Raw genomic sequence first — 18629 nt, forward strand, 5'->3', positions numbered from 1 at the left:
GATGAATGGTGGTGGTGGTTGCACAGCAGTGAGGAATACTTAATGCTGCAAACTGTATACTTGGAAAATGGTTCAGATGGTAAATTTTACAGTATGTATATTTTAACCCAAAGCATTGTTTTTAAATTTTATTTATTTATTTTGGCTGCCCTGGGTCTTCGTTGTTTCGCAGGGGCTTTACTCTTCCTGCCATGCACGGGCTTCTGGTTGCTGTGGCTTCTCCTGATGCGGAGCGCAGGCTCTGGCGCGTGGCCTTCAGTAGCCACAACACGTGAGCTCAGTAGTTGTGGCGCTCGGGCTCCGTGGCACATGGAAACTTCCCAGACCAGATACTGAACCCATGTGCCCTGCATGAGCAGGTGCATTCCTATCCACTGTGCCACCAGGGAAGTCCACAAAACATTTTTTAATTTAAAATTTTAAAATATGAAAAAATAATTTTTTTTTAAATAAAGGAGATGACCCTGAGTGGGCTTGAGTTAATAGGGAAAGCTCTTTTACAGAGAGGGACTGGGCTCTCCCTAGAGGGAGGTTCTCCTGGTGGCCTGGACACCGTGTTTTTGAAGGGGCTACATGGCAAGGACCTGAGGGTAGCCTCTAGTTGCTGAGAGCAGTTTCTGGCTGTCAGCAAGCAAGAAAATAAGGACCTCCATTCTACATCTAAAGGAACTGAATGCTGCCAATGAGTAGCAAGCTTGGAAGAAGACCCCAAGCTTCAGTTGAGGGTACAAATAGTAACGACTTGATTTCAGCCTCAGAAATCCTGATGCAAAAATGTTCCAACTCCTGACCCACAGAAACTATGATTTTAAAATCTGTGTTGTATTAAGCCACTGAATTTGTTGTAATCTGTTGCACAGCAATAAAAATTGAATACAAATAGGAAGTATCTTGTTTGTAATCAAGTGTCCTGACTGGTTCACATGTCTGCTCTTGGACAAGGAAACTTGACAGATGATTCCAAGACTGTCCCATGAAGTAAACAATTCCTCCTCTCTTCCAAGAAAACCTATGCATCACTATTAATAGAAGAGGAAAGGCATGCCAGACAGGTGAAATTAGAAGTTAACTAGTTATTTATATATTCTTCTATATCTAGTTTCTCCCAATTTTAGTATTAATTTTTAACCACAAGTCTCCATCATCTTAATAGTGGTATTCCGAGTCTTCATTCATTTTTTATATTTAAGTTATGATGGTAGAGTAGAAATAAATTTTCTCTGTAAACTCCAAGGCACTGTGAGGTCATTTAGTCTAGCCAAACACTTTTGACTAAAGCATAACTGAGGACAACCCAGTAGGATATGCCTAATGCTCCAAGATGCAATCAGAATGGACAAATGAGCAGAGAAAGAAAACAGCAGGACACACAGTCCTCATTATCCCATTAGCTTCCCTTTACAAGTCCAGCTGCCATTCAAACTAACCTTTCAAATAGAAAGAAAAGGCTTTGCCCAGTCTGGCCTAGATATATGAGGGCTTTGGTGGCTTCATTGCCCTGATGACTTTCCAGTATTTGAGAATTTTCTTTTAAAATGCAATAGATAGGTCACATTTTAAGCCTTATTAGCTAAGATCTTAATTCTCAGTTTATGCCAATGATTGATTACATCTCTAATAGCAAGAATGAGTCATAGGATAAATGCTTGGGGAGGAGAGAAAAGTTCCAAAGATAAGCTTTCTTCACATTTTATCTGGGGCTATTTGATGTACTCTGAATAATTGTGTGACCCTTTAAAAAATCTGTAATCATCCCCACATTTTAATGATAAATACGCCCCTCCTTTGTAGCTAAGACTTTCTGTGATAAAATTGTTTCTCCAGTTTGTATCCTGCTATGACTTTAACGATGTTTTTCGCTCTGATACTATGTAACTGTCCCTCTTTTTGCCCTTGTGCATACAAAATTCCCACCCCCTTTGCACCCTCCCCTCCCCTTCACACACACATCTGTTTGTGCCTGACCAGTTCCTACTCTTCTTTAACCTGAGTTCAAGTATCACTGCCTTCTCAGATTTCCCTGACAGGCTGTGCCTGTTTGCTCCTCCCCTTACTCGCCACCCCCAATCCAAAGTACACTCTTCTGTGCTTCAGTAGCACACACCACTTTATCTGTATCCCTTCCCTTTATCTGTATCCCTTCCTTTGCCTTGTAAGGTAATACGATCATGCAGTGCTTATAACAGGAATGGGCCTTTGTAAATTCTAAGTATCAGCTCTTATCATTGTATTAAAATTACCTATTTCAGTATCAAATTCCTCTACTAAGGTGTAAACTCCTTAACCTAAAGGGCAATGTCTTATTCACTTTCTTTAACTTAGTTCTTGGATTATAGTAGATGATAAAGAAATGTTCAGTGAAATGGAAGATGGTAAGAAACTATTATTTATAGAGCCCTGTGTCAGGCAAGATTTCTAAAATAGTCCCTCAGAGATATTCGTGCTTTAATCCCTGGAACCTGTAGATAGGATATTATGACTAGGTTCTATTATATGGTCAGTTGATCCTAAAATAGAGAGATTATCTAATCTCAGAAACTCTTAAAAACAGACACTTCTCTCAGGTTGACGACAGAGGGAAAGTCAAGGAGAGGAAGTGAAGTACAAGGAGGAGTTGACACACTGCGGTTGGCCTTGAACATGAAGGGGCCGTGTGTAAGAAACAAGAGGCCACGAGGAGCTGAGAGGCATTCCCAGTCCACCACAGGCAAGGACGAGGGGACAGCAGTCCCGCAACTGCAAAGTGACTCAGCTCCCAAGAGCCTCCAGCTAAGAGCCCAGCCCAGCTGAAGCCTGGCTTTTGGTCTCCTGAGCCTAGAACCCAGCTGAGCCCACCTGGACTTCTGACTTACAGAACTGTGAGATAATATACATAGGGATGTTACGTTTGTGGTAATTTCTTATGGCACCAATAGAAAATGGACTCTATGTCAGCTACATGCAAGACTCTTTATATATGTATCTGGAATGAATCTCACTTAAAGACTCATTTTGCACAAATTTCTATAAATAACTTAATTTCATCCTACACCCCTGGCCAGTAAGGAATTCTGTATCAGTCCTTCCTGGTGGTCTTTAACCTCCGCAGGGCGTGTGCCAAGTTCCTGAGATGATACTACACGTGTTGCAGCCATATTTACACACGAGTTAACGCGGGAACATCTACCTGAACCTACAAGATCCCTTCAGGTGGCTTCCTGACATTTAAGTTCCAGCTAGGGGAAGATTTACTGTTAAACTTCAGGGCCCCTCACTGGAATAGGTCCCTTCCAAGGTGGAGGTTCCTGACATTGTACAGGAGTCAGGAATCAAGACCATCCCCAAGAAAAAGAAATGTAAAAACGCAAAATTTCTGAGGAGGCCTTACAAATAGCTGTGAAAAGATGGGAAGCGAAAAGCAAAGGGGAAAAGGAAAGATACACCCATTTGAATGCAGAATTCCAAAGAATAGCAAGGAGAGATAAGAAAGCCTTCCTCAGAGATCAATGCAAAGAAATAGAGGAAAACAATAGAATGGGAAAGACTAGAGATCTCTTCAAGAATATTAGAGATAACAAGGGAATACTTCATCCTAAGATGGGTTCAATAAATGGCAGAAATGGAAGGGACCTAACAGAAGCAGAAGATATTAAGAAGAGGTGGCAAGAATACACTGAAGAACTGTACAAAAAAGATCTTTATGACCCAGATAATCACGATGGTGTGATCACTCACCTAGAGCCAGACATCCTGGAATGCAAAGTCAAGTGGGCCTTAGGAAGCATCACTACAAAGCTAGTGGAAGTGGTGGAATTCCACTTGAGCTATTTCAAATTCTAAAAGATGATGCTGTGAAAGGGCTGCACTCAATACGCCAGCAAATTTGGAAAACTCAGCAGAGGCCATAGGACTGGAAAAGGTCAGTTTTCATTCCAATCCCAAAGAAAGGCAATGCCAAAGAATGCTCAAAAAACTACCGCACAATTGCACTCATCTCACACGCTAGTAAACTGATGCTTAAAATTCTCCAAGCCAGGCTTCAGCAATACGTGAACCATGAACTTCTTGAACCATGATGTTCAAGATGGCTTTAGAAAAGGCAAAGGAACCAGAGATCAAATTGCCAACATCTGATGGATCATCGAAAAAGCAAGAGAGTTCCAGAAAAAACATCTATTTCTGCTTTACTGACTATGTCAAAGCTTTTGACTGTGTGGATCACAATAAACTGTGGAAAATTCTGAAAGAGATGGGAATACCGGATCACCTGACCTGCCTCTTGAGAAACCTGTATGTAGGTCAGGAAGCAACAGTTAAAACTGGACATGGAACAACAGACTGGTTCCAAATAGGAAACGGAGTACGTCAAGGCTGTATATTGTCACCCTGTTTATTTAACTTATATGAAGAGTACATCATGAGAAATGCTGGGCTGGAGGAAGCACAAGTTGGAATCAAGATTGCCAGGAAAAATATCAACAAGCTCAGATATGCAGATGACACCACCCTTATGGGAGAAAGTGAAGAAGAACTAAAGAGCCTCTTGATGAAAGTTAAAGAGGAGAGTGAAAAAGTTGGCTTAAAGCTCAACATTGAGAAAATGAAGATCATGGCATCTGGTCCCACCACTTCATGGCAAATAGATGGGGAAACAGTGGAAACAGTGTCAGACTTTATTTTTTGGGGGGCTCCAAAATCACTGCAGATGGTGATTGCAGCCATGAAATTAAAAGACGCTTATTCCTTGGAAGGAAAGTTATGACCAACCTAGAGAGCATATTAAAAAGAGAGACATTACTTTGCCAACAAAGGTCCATCTAGTCAAGGTTATGGTTTTCCCAGTGGTCATGTATGGATGTGAAAGTTGGACTATAAAGGAAGCTGAGCACCGAAGAATTGATGCTTTTGAACTGTGGTGTTGGAGAAGATTCTTGAGAGTCCCTTGGCCTGCAAGGAGATCCAACCAGTCCATCCTATAGGAGATCAGTTCTGGGTGTTCATTGGAAGGACTGGTGTTGAAGCTGAAACTCCAATACTTTGGCCACCTGATTCCAAGAACTGACTCACTGGAAAAGACGTTGATGCTGGAAAAGGTTGAGGGCAGGAGGAGAAGGGGATGACAGAGGATGAGATGGTTGGATGGCATCACTGACTCAATGGATGTGAGTCTGAGTAAACTCTGGGAGATGGTGATGGACAGGAAGGCCTGGCGTGCTGTGGTTCATGGGGCCACAAAGAGTCGGACACGACTGAGCGACTGAACTGAACTGAAGGCCCTGCATCTAATTTGAGTATTTGTAATTTTATAACCTTTTTCTTAAACAGGAATCTGCAAGTTGCATAAATGTCGGGCACCACAAAACTGGACACCTTTTCAGCTTAGAACTTTCCTTGTTAACTAATTAAAGCTAATTTTTCTTCCCTACCTCACATCCCCCTAATTGCCAGTAACTTCAGACAATTTTTTTTTTCTCTCTTATCCTAATTTTTTTCTTCACAATACTTAGCAGTAGCTAAATTGATTTATTCATCTGAAATGTGTTCCTTTTTCCCCTCCTTACTAGAATGCAAGTTAATTGAAGGCAGGCCTATTGTTTTCTTCCTTCCTATATGCATAGAATGTAAAATGATGACAAATAATAAGTGTCAATTTATATTAACTGATCAGCCTCTGGTCTATTAAACCATATTCTGGCTGTCTTCATTTAGGCTGCTATAAGAAAAGAATAGCAAGGAGAGATAAGAAAGGCTTTCTAAGTGAACAATGCAAAGAAATAGAGAAAAACAATAGAATGGGGAAGACTAGAGATCTCTTCAAGAAAATTAGAGATACCAAGGGAACATTTCATGCAAAGATGGGCTCAATAAAGGACAGAAATGGTATGGACCTAACAGAAGCAGAAGATATTAAGAAGAGATGGCAAGAATACACAGAAGAACTGTACAAAAAAGATCTCCACGACCCAGATAATCACAATGGTGTGATCACTCATCTAGAGCCAGACATCCTGGAATGTGAAGTCAAGTGGGCCTTAGGAAGCATCACTACAAACAAAGCTAGTGGAGGTGATGGAATTCCAGTTGAGCTATTTCAAATTCTAAAAGATGATGCTGTGAAAATGCTGCACTCAACATGCCAGCAAATTTGGAAAACTCAGGAGTGGCCATAGGACTGGAAAAGGTCAGTTTCCATTCCAGTCCCAAAGAAAGGCAATGCCAAAGAATGTTCAAAGTACCACACAATTGCACCCATCTCACACACTAGCAAAGTAATGCTCAGAATTTCCCAAGCTAGGCTTCCAGAGTACATGAACCGAGAACTTCTAGATGTTCAAGCTGGATTTAGAAAAGGCAGAACTAGAGATCAAATTGCCAACATCCATTGGATCATAGAAAAAGCAAGAGAGTTCCAGAAAAATATGTACTTCTGCTTTATTGACTATGCCAAAGCCTTTGACTGTGTGGATCACAATAAACTGTGGAAAATTCTGAAAGAGATGGGAATACCAGACCACCTGACCTGCCTCTTGATAAATCTGTATGCAGGTCAGGAAGCAACAGTTAGAACTGGACATGGAACAGCAGACTGGTTCCAAATAGGGAAAGGAGTATGTCAAGGCTGTATATTGTCACCCTGCTGATTGAACTTATATGCAGAGTAATCATGAGAAATGCCAGGCTGGATGAAGCACAATCTGGAATCAAGACTGCCAGGAGAAATATCAATAACCTCAGATATACAGATGACACCACACTCAGAGGATGAGATGGTTGGATGGCATCACCGACTCAATGGACGTGAGGTTGAGGAAGCTCCGGGAGGTAGTGATGGACAGAGAAGCATGGCATGCTGCAGCACACGTGGTCACGAGAGTCAGGCACGACTGAGTGACTGAACAACAACAACAATATGACCTAAAGAATTATGAGGGGACATAAACATTCAGACCACAGCACAGAACAAGCCTCAGGCATGTCTACGTTTGGGTAGTGGGATTTCCAGGCTTAGGCTGACTGCAGCGTTCAGCCATTCACTCTGAAATCTTGTCACATTCTAGGGACACTTTCAGGCATCAGGGAGTACATCCCATTGCTCTAGAAGCCCACTGACTTCTTTCTCATCCTTTTAGCTTAGGCATCACAGTTTATTCTCAATGAAATCTTTGTTTTCCACAGAAGCACCCAAAAGTGGTTTGGGAGAATCCCTTTGCTTGATTCCCCTTTCTCCACCTAAATAGAACTAAATTACATAATATTAGGAAATAACATTTTTTAGAAGTCAGAATAAAAGTCAATTTAGAAAATGTTCCTACTTGTATTGATCTATAATACTCTGCAAATATAGCTTCAACAAATCCCTAGCCACCTAGTACACTACTTTAAACCAGATTCTTAAACCAGATTACTGGCCCTAAATGTCATTCAATAGACATTTGGGGTGGTCACTTCAGGCTAGGAAGGAAAGTGTTTTGACAGCAACTTCTGCTTTCTTCCTTGCCACAACATCCCGAGACAAGGAAGCAGAGTTGTTACCAGCTTAAATGTAGGGACAGAAAAGAGGCAAATACAAGAAAACAAAATCTCAATTTTTTTCTTTCTAATATATATTACTCACTTAATCTTAAAATAACCACATGAAGCTGCTATCATTCCCACCTGCCAAAAGTGAGCATAGTCTTTACCGGTGATGTTATCTGTTATCTGCACGTGTTTCTTCTCACTAATTTTACTCTGTCCTTTTTTTACATTCTGGGCTCTGGAGGAATTTAGAAGATTTTCCCAAGATTTCAGTTGAAGGACATTTCAAAAAATCCATCAGCTAAATGCTAGTGTTCCAAGACGGAGCTCACACGTGTAAACATTCCTCCCAAATGTTGGAGCCACCTACATTATTACATTTTTTTGTTATTTAGCTAATAGAAAACTTGACTGTGAGCATAATATCATATTATATGGACTCTTTATTTATATATTGGTCATGATTCGCAGCATGTGGTATCTTAGTTCCCTGATCAGGGATCAAACCTATGCCCTCTGCATTGGAGGCAAGGAGTCTTAACCACTACACTGTCAGGGAAGTCCCATGGACTCTTTAGATAATGGTACAGAGAGAGTTGTAGAGAGAGAATAGAAAAAAAAAAAAAAAAAAACAACTAAGGTTTGTATGTGTGTGACTATTGATTTAATTAAAATGTCTTCAAGTTGATAACAAGTAAATTCAAGAAAAACATCTACTTCTGCTTTATTGACTATGCCAAAACCTTTGATTGTGTGGATCACAACAAACTGTGGAAAATTTTTAGAGATTGGAATACCAGACCACCTGATCTGCCTCTGGAGAAATCTGTATGCAGATCAGGAAGCAACAGTTAGAACTGGACATGGAACAACAGAGTGGTTCCAAATAGGAAAAGGAGTACGTCAAGGCTGTATATTGTCACCCTGCTTATTGAACTTATATGCAGAGTACATCATGAGAAACGCTGCGTTGGATGAAGCACAATCTGGAATCAAGATTGCTGGGAGAAACATCAATAACTTCAGATATGCAGATGATGATACTACACTGCAGAAAAAGCAAAGAAGAACTAAAGAGCCTCTTGATGAAAGTGAAAGAGGAGAGTGAAAAAGTTGGCTTAAATCTCAACATTCAGAAAACTAAGATCATGGCACCTGGTCCCATCACTACATGGCCAATAGAGGGGGAAACAGTGGAAACAGTGGCTGATTTTATTTTGGGGGGCTCCAAAATCACTGCAGATGGTGACTGAAGCCTTGAAATTAAAAGATGCTTGCTTCTTGGAAGAAAAGTTATGACCAACCTAGACAGCATATTAAAAAGCGGAGATGTTACTTTGCCAACAAAAGTCTGTCTAGTCAAAGCTATGGTTTTTCCAGGAGTCATATATGCATGTGAGAGTTGGACTATAAAGGAAGCTGAGCGCCAAAGAATTGATGCTTTTGAACTGTGGTGTTGGAGAAGACTCTTGAGAGTCCCTTGGACTGCAAAGAGATCCAACCAGTCCATCCTAAAGGAAATCAGTCCTGAATATTCAGTGGAAAGACTGATGTTGAAGCTGAAACTCCAATACTTTGGCCACCTGATGAGAAGAACTGACTCATTGGATGCTGGGGAGGATTGAAGGCAGGAGGAGAAGGGGACGACAGAGGATGAGATGGTTGGATGGCATCACCGACTCAATGGACATGAGTTTGCGTAAACTCCAGGAATTGGTGATGGACAGGGAGGCTTGGTGTGCTACAGTCCATGGCATCGCAAAGAGTCAGACACGAGTGAGTGAGTGAACGGAACTGAGGGGATATCGGTAGTGTACTTAAGTTTTGAAAAAGATAAATACAGATCCTCTACTGAAAATCTCCTCCCTGTAATAACTAAAGACTCCAACATGATTAATGATTTGCTGCAACCAAGGAAAACATTCAGCAATTAATAAACACAGTGTAATTTGAACTTCTATTTTAATGTCTAATTTGCTTTAAATGATCTGAACAGTATCTTCACAATCCAATCTACTTAAAGGCCATTAATATATGAAAATATTTGCATTTCTTCAATTTCTTCTTCTGCTTAGATAAATTAAGCTCATTCAGCTATTAAGGTAATTTGAAGTGACTAGTGTTGTATTGTTTTTTAAATAAAAAGTTTTGCCTTTTCTTAAAAACAAAAATAAAAAATGGGGCATAATTAAACGTAAAAGTTTTTGCACAGCAAAGGAAACTATAAACAAGGTGAAAAGACAACCCTCAGAATGGGAGAAAATAACTGCAAACAATGCAACTGACAAAGGATTAATCTCCAAAATACACAAGCAGCTCATGCAACTCAATATCAGAAATATAAACAATGCACTCAAAAAAGTGCGTGCAAGGTCTAAAGAGATATTTCTCTGAAAAAGACATATAGATGGCCAATAAACACATGAAAAAATTTCAACGTCACTCATTATTAGAGAAATGCAAATCAAAACTACAATGAGGTATTACCTCACACCAACCAGAATGCTTATCATGAAAAAAGTCTATACACATAAACTGACAAAAATCAAAGACAAAGATAAAATATTAAAAGCAACATGGGAAAAAGACAAATAAGGGAAATCCCATAAGGTTGTCAGCTGATTTCTCAACAGAAACTCAACAGGACATAAGGGAATTGCAGGATATATTCCAAGTGATGAAAGGGAAGAAACTACAACTGAGAATACTCTACTCAGCAAGATTCTTAATTAGATTCGATGGAAAAATCAAATGCTTTACAGGTAAGCAAGAGTTAAGAGAATTCAGCATCATGGGCTTCCCTGGTGGCTCAGCTGGTAAAGAATCTCCCTGCAATGTGGGAGACCTGGGTTTGATCCCTGGGTTGGGAAGATCCCCTGTGGAAGGGAAAGGCTACCCACTCCAGTATCTTGGACTCAACAATTCAGTCCATGGTGTTGCAAAGAGTTGCGCACAACTAAGCAAAGACTCCTGAGAGTCCGTTGGACTGCAAGGAGCTCCAACCAGTCCATTCTGAAGGAGATCAGCCCTGAGTGTTCTTTGGAGGGAATGATGCTAAAGCTGAAGCTCCAGTACTTTGGCCACCTCATGCGAAGAGTTGACTCATTGGAAAAGACTCTGATGCTGGGAGGCATTGGGGGCAGGAAGAAAAGGGGACGACAGAGGATGAGATGGCTGGATGGCATCACTGACTCAATGGACGTGAGTCTGAGTGAACTCCGGGAGTTGGTGATGGACAGGGAGATCTGGCATGCCGCGATTCATGGGGTCACAAAGAGTCGGACACGACTGAGTGGCTGAACTGAACTGAACTGAAGTGACTTTCACTTTCACTTTTCAAACCAGTTTTACAACAAATGCTAAAGGGACTTCTCTGGGCAGAAAACAAAAGAGAAGGAAAGACCTACAAAAAATCTACTAACAATAAATGCTGGAGAGGATGTGGAGAAAAGGGAAGCCTCTTGCACTGTTGGTGGCAACATAAATTGATACAAGCCACTATGGAGAACAGTATGGCTATTCCTTTAAAAACTAGAAATAAAACTACCATATACCCTGAGAAAACCATAATTCAAAAACATACATATATCCCAGTGTTTATGGCAGCACAGTTTACAATAGCTAAGACACGGAAGCAATCTAGATGTCCACTGACAGATGAATGGGTAAAGAAGTTGTAGTACATAAATACAACGGAATATTACTCAGCCATAAAAAGGAACAAATGTGAATCAGTTGAACTGAGGTAGATGCACAGAGTGAAGTCAGAAATAAAAAAACAAATATTGTGTATTAATGCATATATATGGAATCTAGGAAAAAGGTACTGATGAGCCTATTTTGCAGGGCAGGAATAGAGACACAGATGTAGAGAATGGACTTGTGGACACAGTGGGCAAAGGAGAGGGTGGAATGAATTTAGAAAGTAGCACTGACATATATACACTATCACGTGTAAAATAGCTCATAGGAAGCTGTTATATAACACAGGGAGCCCAGCTTGGTGCTCAGTCATGACCTAGAGGGATGGGATGGGAGGTGAAGTAGGAGGGAGACTGCAGAGGGCAGAGATATATATATATAGTTGTGACTGATTCGAGAAACCAATACAACACTGTAAAGCAATTACCCTTCAATTAAAAATAAATAAACTTTTTAAGTTTTCTCTTTTTTGGAGTTAGTGGTAGATCTTCAGTCAGTTTAGTCGCTCAGTTGTGTCCGACTCTTTACAACCCCATGAACTGCAGCACGCCAGGCCTCCCTGTCCATCACCAACTCCCGGAGTTTACGGAAACTTATGTCCATCGAGTCGGTGATGCCATCCAACCATCTCATCCTCTGTCATCCCCTTGTCCTCCCGCCTTCAATCTTTTCCAACATCAGGGGCTTTTCAAATGAGTCAGTTCTTTGCATCAGGTGGCCAAAGTATTGCAGTTTCAGCTTCAACATCAGTCCTTCCAATGAATATTCAGGACCAGTTTCCTTTAGGATGAACTGGTTGGACCTCCTTGCAGTCCAAGGGACTCTCAAGTCTTCTCCAACACATCAGTTCAAAAGCATGAATTCTTTGGTGCTCGGCTTCTTTATAGTCCAACTCTCACATGCATACATGACTACCGGAAAAACCATAGCTTTGATTAGACGGAACTTTGTTGGCAAAGTAATGTCTCTGCTTTTTAATATGCTGTCTAGGTTGGCCATAGCTTTTCGTCCAAGGAGCAAGCTACTCTATCATTAATTCAAAACATTAAAAAAAAACTACCTAAAAAGGCAAACAGGTGACAGTTTGACAGCACTTCCAATGAGATTAATACAGAACTTCGTGACCCTTAAGAGCTGGAGAAGGAAAGCTAACTTCAGTGAACTTTTCATTTATTAATAGCCCAGGTGGGTTTTTGTTTTGTTTTTGACTGATAGCTTTTGGGAACTGATACTTAACAATTCAGTTTATTAATAAACTAGTTTTACTTATTAATTTTACATTTTGAAGTTAAGCACCTGAATCAGAAATAACATATTTCCCACCAAACTCTTGCCCAAATCAAAGCTTGAGATACCAATCTATATTCCAGGGTACTTTTAAGAGCTACCAAATAGACCATAATATTCTTGGGAAATAGTAAAGATAAGGTGTCAATTTTTTTAGGTAGATAGAAGATCTGACAAGGCAATCCTCAAGTTCCTTTCTTTTAGTCTAAGAACTGTATTCTGGAGTTTTTTAAGTGGATAGGAATTTTGTATTTTAGTGTTAGTCAAAGATCTGATATTATCATTGGTGTATTTTAGGTCTGTTACACTCATTTTCTATTTCTACAATACTTTTGGAGGAAATAGTATTATCCTTGCTTGGGTTCTATTACTATTACCCAGTAATTGCTGTTCAGAAAATTTGCTCTTATAGGCAGGCGGTTTCCCAATCATAGTTTACTCATTTTTATTTCTGAAAATGATGACCTGTAAGGTAGTCTTCTAGGGGCTTCCCTGGTGGCACAATGGTAAAGAATCTGCCTGCCAATACAGGATGCCTATTCTATCCCTGGGAGAAGATCCTCTGGAGACGGAAATGGCAAACCACTCCAGTATTTTTGGCTGAAAACCCCATGGACAGAGGAGCCTGGTGTACTACAGTCCATGGGTGGCAAACAGTGGGACACCACTGAGCAACTAAGCGCGCGTGCACTAACACACACACACACACACACACACACACACACACACACAGAGAGTTGTTCACAGTTGTATCTCCAGCATCTAGAACAATGCCTAACCCGGTACAGGTACATAATATTTGCTGAAGGACTCCTAATCCAGATGCTGAGGAAAATTCGGTAAGTCAATTAGTTCTTCAAGGACTCAGTCTAGATGATCCCTCAAGTTCCATTCAATGAAAAGCTTTTACAACTTTTCTTATTTTTGTCTAAATGCTCTAGAAAATAATGAAAACATGGTATTGTTTAGAAAAGTTATCAGTTGATGATTACAAATACATGGCTCAAAACACACTAGTATAACATTCAGAAAACTAAGATCATGGCATCTGGTCCCATCACTTCATGGGAAATAAGTGGGGTAACAGTGGAAACAGTGGCTGACTTTATTTTTTGGGGCTCCAAAATCACTGCAGATGGTGATTGCAGCCATGAAATTAAAAGACGCTTACTCCTTGGAAGGAAAGTTATGACCAACCTAGAGAGCATATTCAAAAGCAGAGACATTACTTTGCCAACAAAGATCCGTCTAGTCAAAGCTATGGTTTTTCCAGTGGTCACGTATGGATGTGAGAGTTGGACTGTGAAGAAAGCCGAGTGCCGAAGAATTGATGCTTTTGAACTGTGGTGTTGGAGAAGACTCTTGAGAGTCCCTTGGACTGCAAGGAGATTCAACCAGTCCATTTTAAAGGAGATCAGTTCTGGGTGTTCATTGGAAGGACTGATGCTAAGGCTGAAACTCCAATACTTTGGCCATCTCATGCGAAGAGTTGACTCATTGGAAAAGACCCTGATGCTGGGAGGGGTTAGGGGCAGGAGGAGAAGGGGACGCCAGAGGATGAGATGGCTGGATGGCATCACCGACTCAACGGACATGAGTCTGAGTGAACTCCGAGAGTTGGTGATGGACAAGGAGGCCTGGCGTGCTACGATTCATGGGGTTGCAAAGAGTCGGACACGACTATGCGACTGAACTGAACTGAACTGATGTGTGTTGCAGGGGAGGGTGTCATACATGACAAAGTTTAAAAGCCTTTTTTATGATTATGATAAACTATGAAGTATTTTGAAGACGTGACCTCAAAAGGTGGTTTAAGTATGTTGTTATCGTCATTATATTGCCAGCACCTAGAACAATGACTGGCTCATAGTAAGTATTCAATAAATACCGGTTAAATCAATTGCGTAATATGAGCGACGAAGAATTGATGCTTTTGAACTGTGGTGTTGAAGACTCTTGAGAGTCCCTTGGACTGCAAGGAGATCCAACCAGTCCATTCTGAAGGAGATCAGCCCTGGGATTTCTTTGGAAGGAATGATGCTAAAGCTGAAACTCCAGTACTTTGGCCACCTCATGCGAAGAGTTGACTCATTGGAAAAGACCCTGATGCTGGGAGGGATTGAGGGCAGGAGGAGAAGGGGACGACAGAGTATGAGATGGCTGGATGGCATCACTGACTCGATGGACCTGAGTCTGGGTGAACTCCGGGAGTTGGTGATGGACAGGGAAGCCTTGCGTGCTGCGATTCATGGGGTCGCAAAGAGTCGGACACGACTGAGCGACTGAACCGAACTGAACTGAACATTCCTTTTGAACTCTAGAAGCAGTTAGGTCTTTATCCATCATTAGAAAGCAATGGAGCAGGAACCAGAAATCCCTTAAAAAGTCGGGACCAGTAACAAGGCTGCGCTAAACTCAGAGACAGGGGTAGACAGGATTGAAGAATTCAAGGGAAAGAAGACCCAAAATACGCGTGAGAGAATAAAACAAATAATCCCACCCCCGCCCCCGCCAAAGACAAATACACCCCAAAGCAAGAAAAAACAAGCATACGAAGAAAGACGTTTCTGTAAGTGAAGGCTGGCAGAAAGCTATTGCAATTACTGCAGGTCAACCCTTGTCACCAAGCGGTCACCTTGGGCTGAGATCTGGTGTAACTACTACTACCAAAGACCTCGACACACAGACCCCGCTTTTAAAAGTTCCTGTGAGTTCCTTAGAAAGGGAAATCACTAGCGCTTAACTCACGACCTATCTATCTAGCCTCCATTCCATTCAAACAACGCAGCCAATAGGAAAATCCTCCGCCCTGAGGAAACGACTCGGCCTAGCCGAGACAGCCCAGGAAGCAGGTCTGTCCCGCAGGGCCTCACTACGGCCCGGCGGTTGGCCTCTGGAACCCCAGGAGCTCTCAGCGGGGCAGGACAACCTTCCTTCCCTGTCTTCGCCCTTCCAGGTCGGTCCCAGCCCCTGCCGCCGGGACCACACCCGCTTCCCTCCGGTGGCCTGGCCACCCCCGCCGCAGTTCGCAGGAGCTCTCTTCCTGGGGCGGGCAAAGGCCCCGAGCGCATGCGCACTGGCCGAAGGGCGCCTCCCTGCCCGGATCTCGCGAAGTTACGTTAGATTGGCCGCCGGTGACGGGTGGCCGGGCCGGGGGCGGGAGGGCTTCTGAGGTAGGAAGGGAGGTCCGTTCGGCCGGGCGCGCCGCCCCAGTGCTCTGTGGGATACTGGAAGTCTCGAGCGTCTCCTCCTGGTTCCCAGCCCTCCTCTGGCCGCACTCATAGAAACAGTCACACACCCCTCTCTTCCCTCTCCGCCTCCCCCTTCCCCCCCTCGCGATAAGAAGACCCGGCGGCAGGAGAGGGGATGAAGATGGCGGACGCGAAGCAGAAGCGGAACGAGCAGCTGAAGCGCTGGATCGGCTCCGAGACGGACCTCGAGCCTCCTGTGGTGAAGCGCCAGAAGACCAAGGTGAAGTTCGATGATGGCGCCGTCTTCCTGGCTGCTTGCTCCAGCGGCGACACGGACGAGGTTCTCAAGCTGCTGCACCGCGGCGCCGACATCAATTACGCCAATGTGGACGGACTCACTGCCCTGCACCAGGTCTGTGCGCCCCGCCGCCGCTCTCCCGACCCTGCGAGTCCTCGTCGGCCTCCCGCTCGGGCCTCTCCTCCGCTCCTGGTCTCCAGAGGCTGGGGGCGGCGGGAGACTCCCTGCCGCGGGGTGAGGGGGCGGCTTCCCGCGAAGGAGGGAGGGAAAGAGCTGGTGGAGGGAGGGCTCTAGGCTTGAGGCCCCCTTCAGACCGGTTGGTGGTGGAGTAAGGGAACGGGCGATTTCCGGGGCCGAGGGGAAACGGGCCTGTGGTCAGGTTGGGGCCCCAGGGCCATTTGTGGACGTGGGTCTGGGATTTGGGGTCGAGATGGGGAGGGGTGTAGTGGGGTTGTGCCTGCGTCCCCGACGTCGGTGATCGACCAGGGGGACGGAGGATGCTGAAAATAACGACGAACAAGAGGCCCTAGGGACACTTGGGTGGAAGGACGTCTTTGGCTTGTTAGGTGGGCTTTGGATTTGTTGTAGTTTTTAGGACTTGATCACAAATGGTGATGATAATAATAGTAATCAAGTGCCCTAAGCCGAGTGCCCTGATCGGACGGTTTCCTGTTTTCTCCGTTATTACTCTTGGTCACTGGGGAGGGGGAAACGGTGTGATTAGCTGATCTGCACCGGCTGAAAGGGAGAGTATGAAAGTGGGTAGTGTAAGGAAGCGTTCTAGAAGGGTTGTCCACCGCGGGACCTGAACGTACGGAAGAGAGTCTTACTCCGAGTCGAGTCTGCCGCAGTGTCAGAGATCCTTTGGCCCCAGTTCCTGGAGTGTGTGTTGGGGTTAGAAAGAGAAGAATAAATAACGAGGCAGTCTTTTCAAAGCCGGTTTCCAAGCTCAGGTTTTTCTTTGGAAGGGGGGGTGGGTGGGAAAAAAGAAAGCTGGTCACAAACTTTTCTCAAAATGGATGCTTTGTGCATGTTAAAGTTTTATAGTAGTCTGATTGGGATCTCTCAATGTTAGCCAAATAAGGAGAAACTATTGGCAATCCAGAGATAATGTTGCTTTGCCTTTAACAGGCCAAAAGCAACACAACCACGTAGAGTTCTGCATAAAAAGCAATTTTTCAGTGAGGGTAATAGGTGTCAAAACATAAACTCTTTACATTTTCTTAGTGGGCAGCTTGGAATGACTGGAAAACAACTTTACAGCAATAGCTTCCCCTTACAATGAAAAAGACTTGTAAACTAAGTCAAAGTTGCCTTGCTGATAGGTGGAAAGATCGTAGCTTTATTTCGATGAATACTGTAACAAAAACGTGTTTGGGAGGGTGAAACTTACGCGTTGATATTTCATGCATAATACTTTGCTGCCTTTTTAAAAGAGGTGTGTGGTGGCATTTTTCCTTTTACTGCTTCCTGTTTAGTGAATGATGACCGTTTTAAGTTTTATTTACTTGAATTCTCATATCAAACTTGGCTTATAGCCTTTGTTTACAAGTTGCCTGGATGAACTATAATGACTGACAAATTGCAGGACAAATCTGGAATTTAGCATGTGGCACCCAGTAAAAATACAGCATGGTCTTTAGCTATCTTCCATTAATTTAGCGTCTAATGTAAAACAAACTTTTTGTTTGACTGATTTATTTTAAGCTATAGCATAACTCTAGATTCTAAAAACATGATGTTGAAATGAAAGAAAGTTTTGGTATTAGAAATGATAATTATATAAGATGAATCTTTTCGAATTTCTTTCAAGTGTAATTTACATGGTTTAGTATGAAATTAATTCAGAAAGACAGATTAACAACTGTTTTATTAAAATTGTTCTATAGAAATGTAAAGTTACGACAGATGTTGAAGAACACAGTTATATTGCCTTGGAGGAAGGGGAGAAACTTTAATACTTACATTACTATTGATTTTAGGTAGAGAAAATATATCTAGCAGGATTCTTAGAATTTTTTTATTTTCTCCTCTAAATTTGGACGTGCTGCATTATCGGACTTATCAGTGTCTTCCTGATTAACTGAATTCAGTGGTTAGTTTGGCATTATATAGGTGTTGTCTTTATTAGATGTTTTGTTTTAGCTGACAAAGGCTTAAGCAGAAGTTTCCAAGTTTACGCATAACTATTTGCATAATATCTTTTTGTAATGTATGTATTTACCCATTCCTTAACTCAGTGAAGCCAAAGTCTTAAAATATCAAGCATTAAAATTTTTATTATGTTTTCTACACCTTCATTTCTCTTTTATTAACTCTTGTACTTTTTGCCTTTCTGACAGAGAACAAGGAGTTCGCTTTGGGCAAATTCAGAACAACAGATAGTGAAAGGTGATAAATAAAACTCTTTAAAAAATAATCACAGGACAATTTTAACTTTACAAATCGCTTGAATATTGATTGCTTTAAATACTTAAATTGTAAAAGCTAAAATTGACCCATTGGTTTGTTAAATAGCCCTTGAATACTTTTTTTTTTTTTAATTTAACCTCTTGAAAGCACATAGAACAGCCAGAATGGTTTTTTACTAGATTGATTATTGGTTAGTCTTTTGGACTGTTCATTTACATTTTTTATTTTTATCAATTGTCTTA

At 42.1% G+C, this 18629-nt stretch overlaps 1 protein-coding gene across 6 annotated transcripts in view; it reads left to right on the forward strand.

The window, feature by feature from the left end:
- Positions 1 to 15601: 15601 nt before the first annotated feature.
- The window catches only part of PPP1R12A (protein phosphatase 1 regulatory subunit 12A), a 167358-nt gene continuing 164330 nt past the window's right edge, over positions 15602 to 18629 (forward strand). For 5 of the 6 annotated variants that reach the window (XM_027543287.1, XM_027543286.1, XM_027543291.1 and 2 more), the window contains exon 1: positions 15662 to 16089. In XM_027543287.1, coding sequence (XP_027399088.1) covers positions 15853 to 16089 — 237 coding nt within the window. In that variant the 5' untranslated portion in view covers positions 15662 to 15852. Of the gene's footprint in view, positions 16090 to 18629 lie in introns of all 6 variants that reach the window. The other variant, XM_027543288.1, reaches the window with a different exon arrangement.

Source organism: Bos indicus x Bos taurus, chromosome 5 (assembly GCF_003369695.1).
Source record: "Bos indicus x Bos taurus breed Angus x Brahman F1 hybrid chromosome 5, Bos_hybrid_MaternalHap_v2.0, whole genome shotgun sequence".
NCBI lineage: Eukaryota > Metazoa > Chordata > Mammalia > Artiodactyla > Bovidae > Bos > Bos indicus x Bos taurus.